This window comes from Arabidopsis thaliana, chromosome 5 (assembly GCF_000001735.4).
Source record: "Arabidopsis thaliana chromosome 5, partial sequence".
Taxonomy (NCBI): domain Eukaryota; kingdom Viridiplantae; phylum Streptophyta; class Magnoliopsida; order Brassicales; family Brassicaceae; genus Arabidopsis; species Arabidopsis thaliana.
Window position 1 is genome coordinate 20,086,911 of NC_003076.8, and position 20,310 is coordinate 20,107,220.

Genomic DNA, 20,310 nt, shown 5'->3' on the forward strand with positions numbered 1-20,310 from the left:
GGTTTGGTACGTATGTTTGAAACACTGAAATGTACATATTGAATTAGATCAGTAGTAAGCATCAACAACATAGCATTTTTTAATGTCACTGGTGTTTCGGTCAAACCCGACTAATTCGAGGTTAATAACCCATAAATATTTTGGCAAGAGTTCTCATAAACCAGTCGCATCTAATGTATCCATACCAAAAAAGAGTCTAAATGGCCACACTACAACGAGTCAACGATTTTTTTTTTCAACTTTGAAGTGGAAACGTACCCATAACTTATACAAATTTACACCTTGAAACCAAGATCTTCAACCACCCTGCTACCTCGTGATGGTTTATAACTTTTTACAAATGATCATAGTATTAATTAGAAAAGTAGCATTTTATTATCTTTTGGGTTAAAAACTAACGTAGCATTTGATTTGATCACGCGTTTTTCCCATTTTCACTTCATTTTATCTACTAATTAATTAATCATTCATAATAATGGTCCAATATCATTCATCAACCTGTGAAGTTAAAAACAAAACAAAACAAAGTAACGTGCTTAGTCAAAACATAAAAGGTGAATGGCTTGAGTAGGAAGCAACCGACATGAGGGTAAGGAAAATAAAACAGCTAATAACGCGTTATAACCACACGTGCTTATGACAACCTTCTCTTTTGTGATATTTTGGCCGTTTGATCAACCACATGTCATATAAACAGCTGCTTGATATACGATTTTTACAGTGTTAGCTTTTGGATCGGGCCGGGTCGGATGGGTCCATGACCTTGACACTCCATTCTCATCAGACGCAAAAGGTTATATATGTTCTGAGAAAAGCGTGTAATCCCCACCTCGCAACAAAAGTTTTCAGGATATTGTAACGAAGTAAATAAAACTCAAAAATGGTAAGATACAAAGCTGTAAATCTTTTATACCACTTTACTCTTGTCACTAGCTTACCAATTTATCGATTGGTATTTGGTGATAATATTAAGTTTAGAACGGTACATTTAACCACAACGACAAGAAGTTATTAATCTGACTTTGCTTGTTACGTAATTGTGCATTTCATTTTCATATTGTTTTGATTTATTTTGCTTTGCTGATTAAAATAAAAAAAATTATGACAACATTTTAAAATCATCATTGATTTTGTTTCACTGCATTTATTATATACCATTTCACATACATATGACCATTTGTTCAACTATAAGTATAGGGATGGACATTCAGTTATTTGGGTTTCCGGTTTCGGTTTTTTGGTTTATAGAAAATAGATCCAATTCGGCTTAATATTATAATTCGGTTAGTGCATATGGAAACAAAGTTATATTTTGGTTATGTTTTTGACAAACAAATCATAAATAGCTTACTATAACTGATTGTAGTTATAGATTGTAGTCTTGTAGATTATTAATAATATAAGCTCTTTAATGAATTTTGGCTAGTTTGGTTGTTTTATATAGTTCGAGCTTGGTTCGATTCAAAATTGGGTTATTCGGTATAGAATATTTTTTCTTCCATTTAAATCAAACATAATTTGGATCGGGTTAGAGTAGACTTTTGGTTCGGATTCGAGAAGTTTGGTTCGGCTTGAAAATTTGACCTAGCTCTAACTATAACTATTTGAATCGTTTTAACCAATTCCTAATTTGCCATAGTATGTCGAGTTTTTGGTTTGTAATTTTTTTTAAAAATGATTCCAAAAAAAAAATGAATAGTCGGATTAATATTATAAATTAACAAAATAAATAGAAATGATGGTGGAGGCGTGGAACAATAAATAGTTAACGAGATTTGATGACCGATGACTTGTCGGAGAAGAAGCAAACTCTCTGCTGACGTATGCTTTGTGTCAGCTTATTTTCGAAGCTTCTTTCTTACGCGTTATTCCTTATTTTTAATTGTTTTTTCATTTACTTTCCTAAATTTACTGTTTCTCAATCTATTCAATTTATTAGCTTAAATTTCCACTAATTTTGTCTCTTTCTGTTGGTTTTATCTTTCCCTCAGAGCACATTTTCCATCTTATACTCTCTATCTACATGAAAGTATGTGCTCACGCTGTTTCCATAAAGGAATATTAATTTTGTACAGTATAAAATCCGTTAAAAGTTTCACACTAATGAATACTACTATCTTCTCTCACATTGGAAAATGCGCTAAAATATAAAAGGAGTTAATAACTGCGTGTTTATCACTAGTGAGTTTGTAATAGTTATTGTGGTGATTAATCTAATTATAGTTGGTCCTTGATTTAATCTTAATTAAGAAAAGAGAAATTAAGTATTGCAAGTGTAATATGAAAAGAATCGGCGACAAGACGTTCAAGTCAAAATAGAATTAGGCTAAATAAGTATAAAATTTTACGTCAGGAGAGGATCACGAAAAAAAATCTTTCCCCTTAAAAAAACAATTACAATTGTATTGGAAAAGACAAGTTGTCGTTAAAAGTTAAAAATCAAACAAAGCCGCGAGGAGTTTAAAATTGAAAACGAAAAATAAAACAAAAAAGAGTACTGTAATAATCAGATGCGTCAGACCCACACCTTTTGGTTTCGTACGTGTCTTCCCTTACGCGCCTATCCTCGTATCCCTTGGTCTCTTACCGTTTTAACCGGTTATTTCTTTGTACTAATACGCGTAAAAAACAAGAGTCTTGCTAAAAGATCATTTGAGTTCATCAAATTCTGTTACGTTATTTGAATTGATACGAAAACTATTTAAGAAATTATGTTCTAAAATTCTAAATAACCTGTTTATACTATACTTTCCATAACATACAAAAATTTGCTCAAATACTAAGAAATTCTCTCTTAGTAACTATGTCCAGCCATACTTAGGCTATGAATGATAACCAAAACTGCATCTAAAACCGTACCGCAACAGTGCTGTAACAGTATCAAAATCTCTACATATACATATGTATTTATGTATTTTCATTACTATTTGAACCGCACCGCACTTCTCCCGTACCGCAAAACGCAGTCACCATTCGGAGCCTTAATATTTAATCGGCTTTCATGCTCAAACGTTATGACGTAAAATTTTAAAAATTCACAAAATGAGACTGTTTATTAGTCTCCTCAACTATACTTTAGTTTGGCCTGATGTCTACAAATTGTAATCTAGTTAATAGTAAGATTTTGTTTGTTTAAATTTTTTTTATTTTTTTTTGCATATATGGTTGTGAGTTAAATGCCCATATGATATCTATCAAAAGTATCTTTTCTAATTTCGCCCCCTTTACAATTATGAAATATACAAAACGTATATATTTTTCTGATTATGATGAAATAGTTGAACTATTCGAAAGCTCATAAACGGTAACCCATCCATATATAGCTTATATCACACACTAATCATTGGAAATAGTTAATTTTGCTCACGTTCATAGTAAAAATGAAATGTAACAAAAAAAAAATGAAATGTAACGAACCCGAATTATATTTGGACAAGAAAAAGTCAAGTTAGTATTCAAGAATTAGAGACCAAATTGTAACAAATGCCGTTTGGAGACACGACACAATGTGGGAATAAAGAAGAAAAAAAACTGCAATGAAGTGAAGGGACAAAAATTAAATGCTCGGCAGAGGACGGCACCGTCTTGATCCATTCACAACCGTACGCCACACACCCCTCACCGGCGTTTACCGGTGACCAGTGTTTTCTTTCTTTCTATTATATTTTAATTCCATTTTTATTTTATATTCTTTTGCCCGCGTAAATGAGACGAAATAATAAATAATTATTATAAAAAAAAACAAATGGGAAACCTCCTAAATCCAAGCTGTTTTCCAGAAGAACCCAAAACTCCACAAAAGTTATATTCACACCTCTCTCTTATCTCAAAAATCTTATAAACCATTACAAAATAAAAAACATATAATCACCCAGAAAGCTAAAGAAAAGTTTTCCTTTTTTCCCCTCACGAAATCTCAGAGAAGATGATATATATCTATAAAAGTATCATCTCATAGATTCCATCTTTTCTCTATTACATGGAGAAGAAAAAAGAAGAGGATCATCATCATCAACAACAACAACAACAACAAAAGGAGATCAAGAACACAGAGACAAAGATCGAGCAAGAACAAGAACAAGAACAAAAACAAGAAATCTCTCAAGCATCATCATCATCAAACATGGCGAATCTAGTTACGTCATCAGATCATCATCCGTTGGAGCTAGCTGGAAATCTCTCAAGCATCTTCGATACTTCATCTTTACCTTTTCCTTATTCTTATTTCGAAGATCACTCTTCTAATAATCCTAATTCTTTCCTAGACTTGCTCCGACAAGATCATCAGTTTGCTTCTTCCTCTAATTCCTCTTCTTTTTCATTCGATGCCTTTCCTCTCCCCAATAACAACAACAACACCTCTTTTTTTACGGATTTGCCCTTACCTCAAGCTGAGTCATCAGAAGTCGTGAACACAACACCGACTTCTCCAAACTCAACCTCAGTCTCATCTTCCTCCAACGAAGCTGCAAATGATAACAACAGTGGTAAAGAAGTTACTGTTAAAGATCAAGAAGAAGGAGATCAACAACAAGAGCAAAAGGGTACTAAGCCACAGTAAGTTATTCATTAACCCTCTATTTTAATATTATTTGGTGTTGGATTTTTATTAATTATTGTGAGTTTTCTTTTTAAAGGTTGAAGGCAAAGAAGAAGAATCAAAAGAAAGCTAGAGAAGCTAGGTTTGCGTTTCTGACGAAGAGCGATATTGATAATCTTGACGACGGTTATAGGTGGAGAAAATACGGCCAAAAAGCTGTCAAAAACAGTCCTTATCCCAGGTATAAATACATATAACTCTGTATATACATATATATTGCAGCCCTAGCTAGATCCATTTAGACCATCAGACCATGCTCACTATATATGCATGTGTTTACATATACTTTATATGTAAAGATATTTATATGCATATCTACTTTATATGCACATGTAAGTATATTTCGCTAGATCGGGTTTATCCAATTTATGGATCATCCACTTCTACATATTGTACATATGCATGTTCATTCAGATATTGATATACATAACACACCATATCTGTAGTCATATATAATTTTTTTATATATTTAGGTGTGTGTAGAGTAGCCCTAGATTCAGTGTTCTCTATATATGCAGAGTCTAATATGCATATAACATGACCCTATTCAATCATATATATGTACACTATATGTTAATATAGACGACTGTATATACCTAATACGCGTTTTTGTAGGGTCAAAAAAACGTTTGAATTTTTGTTTTCGAGAATATCTTTTCTTTGGTTCCATTCCATGAGGTTTCTATGTTTTGTGTTATTCTTCCCTTGATTTATGTTGCTTGTGTCGGAAGATTTCTGTTTCATCTTGTTCCAAACTTCATCTCAGATCTCGAGATCTTCTGTATCTCTGTATATCTTCCATGTTTCAAACTAAAATAGATTAGAAATTTGTTGAAAATGTATTAGTACTTAATTTATTTATTTTTCCTGAAAATACAGAAGCTATTACCGTTGCACCACAGTGGGTTGCGGAGTGAAGAAGAGAGTGGAGAGATCCTCCGATGATCCTTCGATCGTCATGACAACCTACGAAGGTCAGCATACCCATCCTTTCCCCATGACGCCACGTGGACACATCGGAATGCTCACGTCACCAATCCTAGACCACGGTGCAACCACCGCGTCATCATCATCATTCTCCATCCCTCAGCCACGTTACTTGCTGACTCAACATCACCAGCCCTACAACATGTACAACAACAACTCTCTAAGTATGATCAATAGAAGATCATCCGATGGCACTTTCGTAAATCCAGGTCCATCATCATCATTCCCCGGCTTTGGTTATGATATGTCTCAAGCTTCTACTTCAACTTCTTCTTCCATTAGAGATCATGGATTGCTTCAAGATATTCTTCCTTCGCAGATCAGATCCGATACTATTAACACTCAAACCAATGAAGAGAATAAGAAATGAAGAAGTTTTTTTTCCCGGGGCAATTGTTTTTTTCTTTAGGCCGGATCCGGTAGGTAGGTTTCATGAGGAGTTTTTGGTCGGTTTAGGTAAACCGATGTTGATGGCTTTCTAATGTTTTTTTCTTCATTACATTTAGCATCGGTTTTGTTTCATCACCACGAAATAAGCAATCGACGCTAAGTTGGAACAGAGGTTTATGTAGCATATGTGATATAGGTATAACTTCATTTTTTGTTTGAGTATTAATAAAGATGTATCGTTAACTTTTTATGACTTCGGAGAGAGAAGAGTTTAATCTAGTTATATAGTATGTATTTAGTTGTATTATAGTGTTTCTAGACCATCTAATTTGTAATCATGCTATCACTAGCCCGGCTCAGAATCTTACATTTATTTTATTTTCATATATCCATCCTAATCGATGTAGATTTACATAACATACAGTATACACAAAGATACTTCGAGGTTTGTTGCTATTCAATCATCTATATGCTTACCATTGCTCACAACAAATATATTATTCTACAATCATGTATATTCCTTATAGTTACATATATTAACTTGATCAGTTTTTGTATTATAGTCATCAAGATGCAATGCCATCACACAAAACAAAATCTTATATGACCTAATGTGATCCTTGGCTAGATTAGATATAAGATATTTGAAAGTAAATTAATACTTTATTGGACGTTCATATATATTCTCAATTTTCATAACTACAGTAATTTCACATCATACTATTCATAAGTAAACATATATACCATAACGACATCTACATATAACTTTTAAAATGATAACAAAAAGCCTAAATAAGAAAAAAAAATATTTCATATCTATGAATCAGTCATATAGGTGCTAAAAATGTTAGCTTTATATTCTCATCTTTATATAAAGATTCATAAAGAGAGAACTTTTAGTCTTAAACTCAAAGTCTCCTTTATAGTTTTCTTCACTGCGACTTTTATGTTAGTCTTCAATCATCACAAATAAAATTCAAAAAGACTTTCAGGATTAATGAGCACACTGTTTATATCTACATGCGTACTTGACCCACCCATTACTTAGTTGTAGTCTTGTAGATATGGTCATATGGACCATATTTAATTTTTGACATTATCAACATATCCTTTCTTTAGTTCTCCTTTTTTCAAGTATTTTAATTACAAGATAAAAATAAAATGAATTGGACTGTTATGGTATGTAACTATGTATAATTATACTTCGTTAAACTTCATTTTAATGTAACTCATCCTTTGACATTAGTTAACACACACACACAAACACACTAAAGATATATCATAAAGTTGATGTATGGAGGTATATATGCGTGCATATATGCTTTAGGTCTTTTTCAGGAAGCCGATAGCTACGCAAGTCATGTATGGCTGATATTAAATATAAAAGTAAATGAAAAAAGGCATAGAGTTAGTAATGTCCATAATGGGCTGTCTTTTAATCACTAAAAAAATAGAAACAGAAGGAGTTCTAACAGGCTACTCATCAACCCTATTCCATCACCAACTAAGTATCAAAACAAAGCATGCTTTTTGTATTATGGAGAGTTATTACTTATTACTAATGTGTTCCTTTAATCGCACCATCCCCGTAAAGTTACACACATATACAAAGTTACAAACAGACACAACACACCCTTGTACACGTATAAGTTAGTCCATTTAAATGGTGACAGCAAAATAAGTAAAAACAAATACGTTAGTTCGTTTTTTTTTTTGTTGTTGTAAAATTGAGAGTTTTATATTGATCCCTTAAATTATGACATAACCACAATAAGGACATTTGTTCATGTCTTAGCTACAAACCATCTTCCATAAATTCTTGATCCCTTAGGTCAGAAGAAGACTCAATGCCATAACTTGAGAAAAATATACATTTGAACTAATAATTGTAGGGTTTTATCTCAAAGGGAACCAGCATAGACGCGCCTCGGTTAGAACCTCATTAGATGTGTCATTGCCAAGATAAGTTTTGTTCAACACAAACCTCTTATATCAAAACAAAACCGATTTACTTGATGCATTTTCCGTTGTAGGACTGTATACCAAAATAATAACTTTAACATATTCAAAACTTGGCATTCCAAATAAGAACTTAGTCAATTACCTTATAACTTAAAACTTAGAAATGGAAACATGGAAAAAAAAAACTAAAACTATTAATGGTAGTGACCGCGCTAACGCATGACCCCTCTGCCACAAATAATAACGCATGCTCTCACAGTTGAGGAGACCTTAAGGATTAAGCTAAGCACCCTTCTTTTATGTGCAATGTAGGCCACTCGTCTTCTTGGTCGCAAGTCGACCCCGTCCAGGTAAGTGATTCTCTTCGACGGTCCACATCTTCTCTTAGTCGTTGCTTCCTTAATCATTCTTTCAGGTCTAAGTGGACACATCTCACTCACATGTTGGTCTCTTAAAGACGAAATGAGTTTTGTGTTCTAGACATGGGCCATACGTTCTCTAAGCCCATTTGAAGTGCATTTTACATACTATCAAGTATCTATTGTTCTTACCTTTTTTAAAAATGGGTATCTATAGCAGTCCACCTATACTATACACGTTCAACTAGGATTACCCTCTACGTTCACATCCCGTCCCGTCCCACTCCAGTCCGCTCACGTTCTGTATTTAAATGGGACATATATATGGGATATGTTTTTTTATTCCCAAAATTTCCGTCCGCATCCCATTCCGACAAATTCTCGTTTGCCCACCCCTAATTGAATCCATAATCCCCAAATTCCTCCAAATTTTTCGATTTTCTCAAAATTCAAGAGCCCTGCACTTTGAAAATTCAAAAATTTCCACATTTAAAATCCAAAAAAAGTAATCAACAAAAGGGGGCGATTATAATGACTAATAGCAACCTAATCGTCACACATGAAGCACAATGCGACTCTAAGTATGAGCAAAATCAAAAATAAGCAAGGGTGGTTCAAAAATATTTCAAATATGAAGATAATTTCGAGAACATACCTTGGTTGTTTTTGGGAGTAGACGCAGATGTAGGAGATGGGGCAGGAATTAATCAGAAGAAGTAAAAATTTCGAGTCTATAGCATAAAAAAAAATTGTGTAAAAAAACATAAAATAAAGAGAGTGTGTGAGAGAGAAGAAAACGAGTTTTGAGGTAAAAGTAGAAGAGGAAAATGTTTTCTTTTTTTAAACTACACCAAAGGGAAAAAGTTGACTTACCTAGGTGTCGCCTACGGTCACGTCTATCCCTGGCCGAAGAAGGATGGCTTCGGAGTTTCCATGACCGAAGGCTATGACAGAAGACCCTACTTTAAAAATCAGAATTGTTTAGCTCTAAACTCCACCATCTTTATGAACAAACATATGACTCGATTTCCTCTTGTTTTTGCTTATAACAAAACAGATCACAACTATGGTATATTTTATCACCCGTGGAAGATTCGTTATATACAAATGTAATCTCTTACAATGGAATAAAATAATTAACTAGTCACCTCAACGGAAATCCTTATTACGAGAACCTCTCAATTGCGAATAAAAATAATTGACTCGTATTCTTAAAAGAATGTTAGTTATACTTATACGTAGTTACGTGCCATCTACGTCTCGTTTAACGTATTGATCTGTTACATTTTCTTTTAAGCTAACATACCATTTTTTTTGCTATCTAGTTGCAACATTCAATCTGTATTTGTTTTCCAAATACATAGATATAATGGATTAATTGGAACTTGGTTAGGTTACGTATATAATTAGAATTTAGAAACATGAAAATTAGTGTATAATTAAGTATAAGAGCATCTCCAATGCCCAACTTTATATTTTTCTCTATTTTAGAGAAAATATAGATGGTTTTGCTCCATTGTATGACTCTAAAATAGAGTTAACTCTAAAATAGAGGAAAAGTGTAAAGATTGTTCTTTTTTGCTTTATATGAAGAGGAAACGTACATTTTTGTTTTGGTCAACTAGTAGATAGTACTTAGATCATCATTAAGTACTAAAAAGAACTTTGACCAAAATAATAGTACTAAAATAGTCTCATAGGAAAACTGGGAAGAACCTGCTATAAGAAAAGCAAATTAATCTTAAGTTATATATCACTTTGATCTATAAGGAAATGTCATTCATTTTCTTTAGTTTCTTCATATTTGAAGACCCAAGAACTCAGTGAGGATGCTAAAAAAGTCTCGAATTTAATTGATTATTTTCTTTACACACATTTCAGTTGGCAATAAAATTCGGAAAATTAAATAATGAAAAAAGGGAATTAGAGGGTACAACCACAAAACAAGAAGAAGCAACAGACCGTAGCAGTGATAGCTAAAGATTCAATGATTGAGACAAAACTCCACAAAAGATCATCAACTATGGAGAGATCACCCGACAAGGACAACAATCTCATGTTCCAACCAGAGCTCAGGGATGAAAGATTCACCTCCGGCCACCGGAATGCCCACGATGACGACAGGTACGATGGTAGATCCATCAACGTCCATCGGGAAGCTGACATCACCAATTTTTGCTCTCTTCTTCTTCTTCTTCTTCTTCTCTGTTTTCTAGTTTTGGGTTCTTTTGGTTCCGAAATTATTAGGAGAATCTTTGTTTTGTTTTGCAAGAAAAATAAAAACAAAAGATGAAAGTTTGTTTATTACAAATAATGATGTGAGTCACTGTTTCTGATGACAGGTGGTTTTGATTTAGAGGTCATTCTTTTAATAATTTTCTAATGTTTAACGTATCTAGTCGACAAAATATCTTAAGTTAGTAGGACCAGATTAAAATTCCCACAAAATGCTGATATGTATGATCCGTTTTGGATATTTGGATATCCAATAACGTTGAATATAATGAAGAGTGGAATTACGTATTTATCTTGAACAGAATAAATGAAAAACTATAAATTTATTATTTTATAAGATTCAAAATAATTTATTCAAACATTATATAGGAAATATTAACGTAAATAAAATAAATTTGTTGATATCAAGTAGGTCTTGGACTACTGCTACATAAAATCTTGCCATTTTCTTATGTCACCAACAATTGGTCATTTGGTTGTACTGGTTTTTTTTTTTTTTTTTTTTTTTTTTTTTTTTTTTTTTTTTTTATCTCCTTTCGTTTTGGGAGGACGAAAGTTAAAAAACTTAATGATATTTTTGGTCCCATATACATCCGAACGTGTTTCATGCTTCCATTGGGTCTTCTTGTCTTCGTCCCACTATAATTTGCTTTAGTGGCTGATTATCATTAGTGATCGTTGTGTTTTGTCGGTACTCCTACTATTGCTACTACTCTATGTGTCCAATTCATTAGAGGAACATTTTGGAATTAGCATTACAGTGCTCAAATATTCTTTGTAGAAAATTGATCTTAGCTAGGTTCTTTGAGCATAAGTAATTACCAACATTTTGAAGGTAGTGTTCATTTATCCAATCTAGCACGACAAACGGACAAACATATAATCCGCTCTTACTTGTCACGTATCCTCCTTATGATTTCCCATAATCTGTTAGGTAAAAATGATCTCTCGTTTTCTTTGAACGGAAAAAAATAATGAGAATTTGACTGTTTCAAAGTCAAACATGTTTGCATTTGCATGCAAGTACTAATAAAACAAATTACTGATCTGAAGTATCGAAGAAATTTCAGTTTTTCACAATTTGTTTTTACAAAATACACAAAAATGCCAATAGAAATGTTTTATTTCGTTTGTTTTTAGCGTATTTTTTAACAAAAGTTTTTCTTATAACATGGTATGATTGTGAGTTCAATTCATTTGAAAAATATACATACCAAATATAGAAAAGTAAACGCAAATGTGAACAGAAAGAACTATGAATTCTAGCTGGTTAATGTCTAGTAGCTTTGATTTGAGATTGGATAATGACGTGGTTGTATAACGTGAGTCACGTGACCTATATATTCATGTGTGGATGCGCCTGCAAAGAGAGTGAAGCACGATGAGTCTCTTTCTTTATTTATTTATGATTCTTACTCGATAGAGTTATTCATCAATATTAACTAGTAGAAACTAAAGAGAGAGCGATGTGTTCCTTTTATGTTTTTTTTTGGAATTTGAATAACATTTTGGGACACTAACAATATGTATAGGATTTCTGATTCCAAGCTACTAGCTAGAGTGCAAGGGAGTTTATTTTCGACACCTCTCGGTCCAATGTCACTCTTCGATATATATCACAATCACGCTCGTCTCTCGGATCACTTCTAGAACCATTTCACTCAAAATTTGGATGTTCTTTTATGTTCCAAATTGAAACCCATCCATTTTTTTTTACTAAACTTCCGGATTAGCAACTATATTTGTTTTCTTCTTTTTTCCTCTAGTTGATTTCCATGTGATTTCTTATATAGTTTTATATTTTCATTATATTTATTTCTGAGTTTGTAGATTAGGTACCTCGTGATTTATAAATTAAAAAATTTATGAATATTTTCTTTACCAAATGGAAGGTGGTCTAGCTAGTACCCTTAACTGACAACAAAAAAAAAAGAAAGAAAAAGCTAATACCCTTAACTGAGTATGTAAAATCATACAGTAATTAGTTCAACTCCATTTAAAAAGGATGATTTAAGCACTAAACTAATATACTATCAAGTATCAACATATATATGATTTTGGCCTTCGAGAAACACATTTTATTTAAAGAATGTATACATTCTTGGTGATGATCATGATCATGTGATTGACAAAAAAAAAAGCATGATCATGTGCCTGTTAGAGAAGTTTTATCAAGAGAATTTGTTATGACTACGTGTTGGATGTGTATAAAGCCCCCCAAATTAAAATTTATGTTTCAATTCTTAATAAAATTTTGTTAGCTATCGTATTAATTTTTGATTATAAACTTACTATATACAATTAAAGATCTTTTCTTTATTTAAACGTTATGCGATGAAAGATTTATAATAATGACTTTTCAATATTTTAAATTTATTAATTATTAGAATTTATTTGTGTCTTTACTCAAATGGTTAAGTACATTTGGAAGAGACGACAAAAAAGGTTAGCATTGCACATTTGAAAATGATGGAAAGACGAACTACTACAGCGGGCGGTGTGTCGAGAGATGAAGAAGGCAATTGGTATCAAGGGTTTCCTCTAAACTTTGGGATTTGTTTAGCTGCCTTAGCCGAGTTATGGAACGTGTATTATAGTCTTTATATAGCTTGAGAGAGATGAGTTACACGGTTGAATCTGGAAGTGGACTCCGTGGTGGTTGTCGGTTTCCTGAAGACATGGATTAGTGAACCTTATCCGCTATCATTCCTTGAAAGTTTGTAGTATGACTTCCTATCACATGTATATAAAGAGACTAATTGTATAACAGATAGATGTTCAAGACACTGCACGGGTTAAGAATGTTAGGATATTGTTCTTGTAAGTTTTCTTAATAATTGAGGGGATATTCGTCTCCCTTTGTCCTGCCAAAAAAAAAGTCCATTTAATTTTATATTTTTCATCGAAGTTCGACTCTACTAAATTGGGAACATTACTGTACATAGTATAAAAATTATAACAGTTATGGATTGAGACTTGTCGATACGAATATGTCAAATGAAAAAAAGAATCTAATGTACTTTCTAAAATCGTTTTGACCCGAAAAAAAAGAAGTAATTCGATTAAATGTTATTGTTTACATTAAAACCCTATAAAGTCTTATCTCAGTTCGATAATTCTTGTTCAAGGGGATCTCTCAGATCGAAGGTTCGATACTCAAAGATTTCGCTTTTTCTTTTCTTTTTGTTTCACTTTCTTCTTCCCAGCCCTTCTTCGCCGACGTTTTCTTTTGCCCGGAGGAGCCGACTATTACTCAAGATTTTGATTCTGACTTTCAGGTTCTTTCTTTCTTTCTTTCTTCTGCAGTTCCGTTTCTATCAGCTCAAGATTTATCGATTAAGATTTCTCAAAGTATTGATTTTTTTTTAGTGATTAGACAAATTTTCATCAGTAACTCATGAACTTTGTTATGATTAGCGGCTTGGGTTTGTTTTGTTGAATTGTCAATGAAGAAAAACCCTAATTTTGCATTGTCACAGGAAGTAAAAATATGGACTTTGATGATGATGACAAACCAAAAGAGGTTACCAAAACCCGTAGATTCGCTCCTGGCCGTGCCGGAAAGTCTAAACCCAAACCTAAACCGGAACCCACTGCTGATAAACCGGTACAGCCGCCGCCGCAGTCACAAACTGAGTCCGTGAGCAAGACTGAGCATGACGTTGATGCTAAATTCGTTGGCACTAAGGTTGAAACTGAGGTTTGTAATGGCTCTGTGAAGATGGAGATCGATTCAAAAGTCGATAAAGAGCCTGAGATCATGGAAACTGAGTTGATGGAGGAAGATCAGCAGCTTCCATTGCAGGAGGAGAAGGAGGAAGAAGAAGAAGAAGACGACGTTGTTGTTCGTGAAATTGATGTTTTCTTTAAGCCGTCTATTGATGCTAATACTCAGGTCTATTGGATTAGATTCTTCAAACAATATTTTGATTTTGCTAATCGTTTTTTGGAGTATTGACTAATGTATGTTTCTTAAATGTGACAGCTTTATGTTTTACAATATCCTCTAAGACCATCTTGGCGTCCATACGAAATGGATGAACGTTGCGAAGAAGTGAGTGTTCCTCTATGTGTATTGCTTATTCATTTGTTTTGGTTCTAATCTTTTTGTTTGTTTATGTGTCTTTAAGGTTAGAGTGAATCCTTCTACATCGCAAGTGGAAATTGATTTGTCTATGGATGTTCATTCGAAGAACTATGACTCCAATTTTGGACTAAATATGACTAAGCAGGTAGTGTTTTAGTTCCAAGCTTGATCCAAGTTTAATCTTTTTGATGCAACTTCATTTTTCTTGTTTTTGGTAGACCTTGAAAACAACATGGAAGCAGCCTCCTACTTTGGATTATGCTGTTGGGGTTCTTTCAGGTGATAAGGTATTTTTTTTCCTCGTTTTCGAAAGCTTGATAACATTGTTGTGTAGTGTGGACTGGATGTCTTATTGAATTGGACTTGTTGACTTGCAGTTACACTTGAATCCTGTTCATGCTGTTGCCCAGCTCCGGCCGTCTATGCAGTCTCTTTCATCCGACAAAAAAAAGAAACAAGAAGAATCCACTGAAGAATCTGTGGGAACATCCAAAAAGCAGGTATAGATCCAACCTTTGCTAAATAATTGAGGTGTATAGATCGGCCTGAGCAGTTAGTTTGGCTATTTACATGATTCTAGTTTTGAGTCTATATTTCCTTTGTGGCAGAACAAGGGAGTGCAGCAGGCTTCGACGGATCAGAAACCAATTAATGAAGAAGTATGAGATTTGGTTTTATTTTGTTTTTATGTGATCCTTTCTTTTATTTGGTTTGTTGGTGGGTATTGCTTGGTAAACTTATGTTGCTATCTTTGTTCTTTCTTTAGACTTGGGTTTCACTCAAGTATCATGGACTTCAATCCGAATATTGCTCCAGATATCTTAACGGGATGATGGCGAATGGGAACTCTTCGATAGATTTCAACATGAGCCCGTATGATGCCTTTCTCTAAGTTCGCATGAGATAATTTTGGGGTTTCCTGCTTACTTTAAACTTTTTTTCTTTTTCTTAATATCCTCTTGTATTTCCTTGAAGGGGCACTTATATCAACGAACTATGCCGTGGGGGAAGCAGCAGAAACTCTGAATCGAAAGAAACATTAAAAAGGTACAAAATATCAGGGTCATCTAGTTAACATTTGTCATCTAATCCTCGAAAAGGAATTCACTGTCGCTTTACCAATGTCTGGTCTCATGTGTCATCTAGTCAACATTTACACCCTTTCTTACGTTCCTTAATATCCTCTTGAGTTCAGGGTCTTGCTCTCCCTACCACTTAAAGAACGTGTGCAAAAGTTGCTCTGCGAGGTTGGTAGCTATTGTAATCAGCATTATGTTTCTCAATTTCCTGTTCTTTTCTGTTTTTCAAGATAATGTTTATATGGTTCCTGCTCCTTAGTTTTGAATAAAATATAAGCCATTTGGCTAACTCGTTTGATCATAACAGGGATCTCCGTTGATTCGATACAGTGTTCTTAAACACTATGCTCCTGAGTTCTCAGACGAGGATTTCTTAGGGGCCCTCCAAGAATATGGCAGGTTAGTTCAAGGTTTATGGACTCCTAAAACTAGGCTACTAAAACTAGACGGGCCTGTAGAAGCTGCCAGGGATTATGTCCTGTCTCTGTTCAGCCAGAATACAACTATAAAGTACTCTGAAGTTGAAGCAACGGGTGACAAGATGAAACCTTTGATGGAAAGAATGTTGACTGAATTTGCCAAAGAAAGGCATGTGCTAAAAGATTGGAAGTTCAAAGAGCCCACTGATGTCTCATTCATAAAATCCTACCCGGAGATTGTTAAGGAGCAAGATATTTTTTGGACGGATAAGAGAGAGAATCTAAAGTCGAGAATAACCGCCCAAGGAGGAAAAAGTAGAGCTGATAAAAGGAGGAATGTTGTTGGCACAAGTTCTTCAGTTACAGTTAAACCGGAGGTTCCAACAACCCTCTCTGACAAAGGAGGAAGTTCAAAAAATACGATACATCGTGTTGTTACACAAGAAATGCCAGAAGAACTTAAGAAGGCGTTACCAAAGGCTTTGAAAAAGGTGTTTCAAACTCACAAAGTTTGCCGGTGAGATTCTTGGGAACTATACTTGCAATTATCTGAACTTCCGAGTTTTCAGATTTATTTTTTTGATAACATGTGAGTTTGTTTACGAAAAAGGAAGGAGAGTTAATTCATAAACCATTTTGTGTGCAGCTATGAGACGATCTGCCAAGGACTTAGGGATCTTGCAGTTTCGACATCGAATAATCCAAAAGCTGATTCAGGAATGGCGGTGAATGTGGCGCTAGCCGTGGATGCTTACCAGGGCGAGCTCGAAGACGTTATAAATGGAGTGGCTACTAACATTCACGGGTCTTATGTCTCCATATCGTCTCCAGACCATCCTGAATATGATTCTTTGAGGTTATTTTTTGTTGGAACATGATCACATTGGTTCTTTATTTCGGTTGAATCTCTAATTTCTCTGATTTTTTTTTTTGTTTTTATCATCAGGGAAGTGGTCATTAGCCTCTTAACCGGATCTCCACCTGGAACAAAGCTTATGAAGGCTGAGGTATTTGCAGCAGGCAGGACCAAACTTGAACGTGAAATCACCAACAACGAATATATAAAGGTCTTCACTTGAGCTCTCTTTGACTTTTTTTTTGTGTTTCGACCAAAGCGTAGTTTTAGTCTCTAAACTCTGTGTGTTGTGTGACAGGTGATGCACGAGATCTGTGAAACCAACTCTTCAGGATGGGTTTTACAGAAAGCTCGATGATGAGTTTATTAAATCATCATGACTAGATTTTAATGGTCTATAAATTTTGATATGAGTAAACGGTTCAGTAGTTATGAGATATTCATATTTTGTTTTTCCTTTTTGAAATCAAACAACCTTTTTTCTATTACTCAACTAGAGTTGGTAAGACAAGCCACACCAACACAGGAAAATAAACATAAGAAGCAACAAAAGAACTATACAATACACATAGACGGCTAAGTTCAAACTTGACAGAGAGTGTTCTAATGTTCTCTATTGAAATCTTAAGCATATTCGAATATATTTTACATGCAAGAATGTAAAAAAAAAAGAAAACAACAATGTGAACACATGAAATTGGAAGAAAGTGTAAATACTTGAAACTTTTCAATCTAAAGGTTTTCACAGTTTGATGTGATCTCAAATAACAAAAAAAGGTAATACGAACTCATAAACTGTTGTTCAAAAAGGGAACAAGAGAAACATTGTCAATCTAATTCAGTTTAGATGAAGAGGCTGCAAAACCCGAACTCAATCTTGTGTGCCGTTTCACCATCCTCATCTGGAGCAGAAGTTCCCTCAGAATATGTGCACCAAGTCATACGCAAATCTACTCCATTGTTAAGGAAACCTACTGAGACAAACAGAGAATAGAGAGAGCTGTTTTCGAGTTGCGCATATACTTGATTCTACACGAAGTAAACAAAAAGGCCATTTCTATGTTAATCACAGGTTCTTAAGAAGCTAATCATTTTTACCTACACCATACCATAGATGTTTTTCCATAAAGCTAATCAACCTTTGATTTAGTTTTGCACATTATCATAAAATGAGTATGACCACCAAATTGAGTTTAAGGATACGTCCAGAACAGCACAAACGACTGCGAAAAAGAAAACAACACCGCGATTAGTATGAGATTAACAGGTTGGATCAACAACATGTATCTTGAAGCAACAAACAATGTAATAAGAAAAGGAAATGAAGATATACCATAAGGCCACCAAGAAAACCGTCAAAAAGAACCCGATTCCACGAATCAAAGTACAAGTCAGCTGAGAATCCTGCCTTAGCCATGAGCCCAACAGATGTGATCAACATCACCACAAAGTAAAATACAAAACCAATCAAGCCATTGAATCCAATTATTCCTGCTAAGACACCAGCTATGATAGACAGAAACGTCCGGCTGCAAACACGAACAAAATGAGGGATAACAAGTCAAAAAACCCGAGAACCATCATCTTTTTAAGAAAACGAAAGAGAGAGAATTGTATTGAATCAGACCTGTTTTGAATGACTTTCAAATTGTTCTGCAAATTCTCTGCACTGAAAGTTGGTATGTCACTCATGATATCCTTTGATCTCTTCTCAGATGAACCCATTTAAGATAACAACAATCTGAAACAACATAAATTTCAAATCTTTGTATTGGATTTTACATTACAGTAACAAAAAAGGAAGAACTTGGACATCATAGAGTAAGTGTATAGATTACAAACCCAAAAAAGTATTGATTTTAAGCAAATTTCCACAGGAAAATTAGGGGTTTCTAATTGATTCAATGATTCTATAACTGGGTTTCGCTATCTAAGCATCACAATAAATTTCGATTCCTAAAGGTTAAGACTTTATGATTATCTCTTAAGTAGTCGAGAGTGGGAGCAACTATGATTAATCGATCTGGTTTTATCGATCTCTTCCGATCTACTACTTTGAGATCTACACAAACTTTGGAAAAGGAATTGATATAGACTTACAATTAGAAACGAGAGTAGTAAGAGGAAGATCGAAGTAGCTTGCTTTGGTACTTGGGATGAATTGAATGGAGAGGATGAGCCAATTTGAGAGAGAACAATCAGACGAATATCTTTAAGTTCTTTAGAGTGTTTTTAGACAAAAGAAAAACACAGAGAAAACAAGTAATATATAAACCGTAAAATCGAACCGGAACCAAACCTTAAACCGGATTGTCCACTACTAATCAAAATTAACAACACTCTCCAACTATGCTAGTTAAATTTCTTGATATTGAAACGGATAACATGATTATACATCACAATTTGTGATTATGAAAATTCGTTACTTACTACTAAAGATGAGCAGTTCAGTTTGTTCCAAGTTTTGGTTTTATAAAACCATCGCTATTACATTCAAACTGAAATTAATTCGGTTTGGTTTTGTTTGCTTAGGAGGTTTTAATATGTTTAACAAAACACTTAACCAATGCATTAGTAAGTACGGTAAATGGTTATATATGGAGTAGCGGTAAAAAAAAAACTTAGGTGCTTTTCGTTTGGTTTGGTTCCAGATTGATTTATGCAAATTTCAGTTTTGGTTAAACTTAAACCGAATGTAGACAAAATCATTCGTCGTATTCGTATCTAGCTTCAATATCAACTAAAACCAAAATAGCATTCCAGATCTCGATTCCAACAATCTCAGTAATGATAAAAATTAATTATTGCTACAATGCATCAGTCTGTAACAACAGAATCATTAGAGCGACGCTGATGATGAGGATGACGATACTCAGCTCGGATTTTAGATTCTAGGACAGAGACATATCGATCTAGAACAGAGATCACAGCTTCAAACTCCGACACTTGTTTCTCGATAGCATCCATTTGTCCTACAAATTCATCCAAGCCACCACTTTTTGATTTCATCTGTTCTGCGAAAACTCTGAGCCCAGCTGCCACGTCACCCATATCATCGTACTCTGACGCAACTCTCAGGTTCATCTTCTCCAATAGATCTAGATGGTTGTTCGTTCCCTATTTTTATCCAATTCAATTTCAGATCTGTGGAAACAAATAAATCTGTAAAATTTCGGATTGATTTTCACCTGGAGCTCGGATTTGACCATAGATGAAACACTCGTGAATAGATTTTGTAGCGATTCAGCTAGATCATCTCGTGAATCCGCCATTGATGAGGATATTTACTTCTTTTCGCAAAGACAAAGACAAAGACAAATAAACAATGGCTCTTCT

At 34.1% G+C, this 20,310-nt stretch overlaps 5 protein-coding genes, 1 long non-coding RNA gene and 1 other non-coding gene across 9 annotated transcripts; 2 read left to right on the forward strand and 5 right to left on the reverse strand.

Annotated features, from left to right (window-relative positions):
* Positions 1–3,737: 3,737 nt before the first annotated feature.
* Positions 3,738–6,436, forward strand: WRKY48 (WRKY DNA-binding protein 48). The gene is made up of 3 exons (NM_124329.3): positions 3,738–4,557; positions 4,638–4,781; positions 5,480–6,436. Exons 1-3 carry the CDS (start codon positions 3,980–3,982, stop codon positions 5,955–5,957), a joined length of 1,200 nt encoding a protein of 399 aa, NP_199763.1. The 5' UTR covers positions 3,738–3,979; the 3' UTR covers positions 5,958–6,436.
* A 1,551-nt stretch (positions 6,437–7,987) lies between these two features.
* On the reverse strand, positions 7,988–9,340 carry AT5G00610. 2 transcript variants are annotated; one of them, NR_144197.1, is made up of 3 exons: positions 9,172–9,340; positions 8,954–9,029; positions 7,988–8,756 (listed from the first exon to the last, which is right to left on the reverse strand). It is a non-coding gene; the product is annotated as an uncharacterized misc_RNA (transcript). The 2 variants fall into 2 exon arrangements; NR_144198.1 differs by having other exon boundaries at positions 7,988–9,029; positions 9,172–9,330.
* On the reverse strand, positions 8,679–9,297 carry AT5G07395. The gene is made up of 2 exons (NR_142998.1): positions 9,172–9,297; positions 8,679–8,759 (listed from the first exon to the last, which is right to left on the reverse strand). It is a non-coding gene; the product is annotated as an other RNA (long non-coding RNA).
* A 681-nt stretch (positions 9,341–10,021) lies between the features above and the next one.
* On the reverse strand, positions 10,022–10,641 carry AT5G49525 (uncharacterized protein). The gene has a single exon (NM_180593.3). It carries the CDS (start codon positions 10,462–10,464, stop codon positions 10,222–10,224), a length of 243 nt encoding a protein of 80 aa, NP_850924.1. The 5' UTR covers positions 10,465–10,641; the 3' UTR covers positions 10,022–10,221.
* Positions 10,642–13,634: 2,993 nt separating this feature from the next.
* Positions 13,635–17,695, forward strand: AT5G49530 (SIN-like family protein). Its single transcript, NM_124330.4, has 14 exons — positions 13,635–13,811; positions 14,013–14,428; positions 14,519–14,587; positions 14,664–14,765; positions 14,839–14,907; positions 14,998–15,120; positions 15,229–15,279; positions 15,387–15,493; positions 15,596–15,667; positions 15,816–15,867; positions 16,007–16,635; positions 16,765–16,974; positions 17,065–17,185; positions 17,273–17,695. The coding sequence occupies exons 2-14, from the start codon at positions 14,024–14,026 to the stop codon at positions 17,330–17,332; spliced, it is 2,070 nt and encodes a 689-aa protein (NP_199764.1). The 5' UTR covers positions 13,635–13,811; positions 14,013–14,023; the 3' UTR covers positions 17,333–17,695.
* Positions 17,571–19,368, reverse strand: AT5G49540 (Rab5-interacting family protein). Of its 2 annotated transcripts, NM_124331.4 has the most exons (5): positions 19,075–19,368; positions 18,602–18,715; positions 18,308–18,503; positions 18,178–18,197; positions 17,571–17,924 (listed from the first exon to the last, which is right to left on the reverse strand). In NM_124331.4, the coding sequence occupies exons 2-5, from the start codon at positions 18,697–18,699 to the stop codon at positions 17,894–17,896; spliced, it is 345 nt and encodes a 114-aa protein (NP_568710.1). In that variant the 5' UTR covers positions 18,700–18,715; positions 19,075–19,368; the 3' UTR covers positions 17,571–17,893. The 2 variants fall into 2 exon arrangements, with proteins under 2 accessions (NP_568710.1, NP_001331350.1); NM_001344849.1 differs by having other exon boundaries at positions 17,571–18,197.
* Positions 19,369–19,621: 253 nt separating this feature from the next.
* BLOS2 (biogenesis of lysosome organelles complex 1 subunit-like protein) lies at positions 19,622–20,298 on the reverse strand. The gene is made up of 2 exons (NM_124332.3): positions 20,163–20,298; positions 19,622–20,091 (listed from the first exon to the last, which is right to left on the reverse strand). The coding sequence occupies exons 1-2, from the start codon at positions 20,244–20,246 to the stop codon at positions 19,792–19,794; spliced, it is 384 nt and encodes a 127-aa protein (NP_568711.1). The 5' UTR covers positions 20,247–20,298; the 3' UTR covers positions 19,622–19,791.
* Between the last annotated feature and the right edge of the window lie 12 nt (positions 20,299–20,310).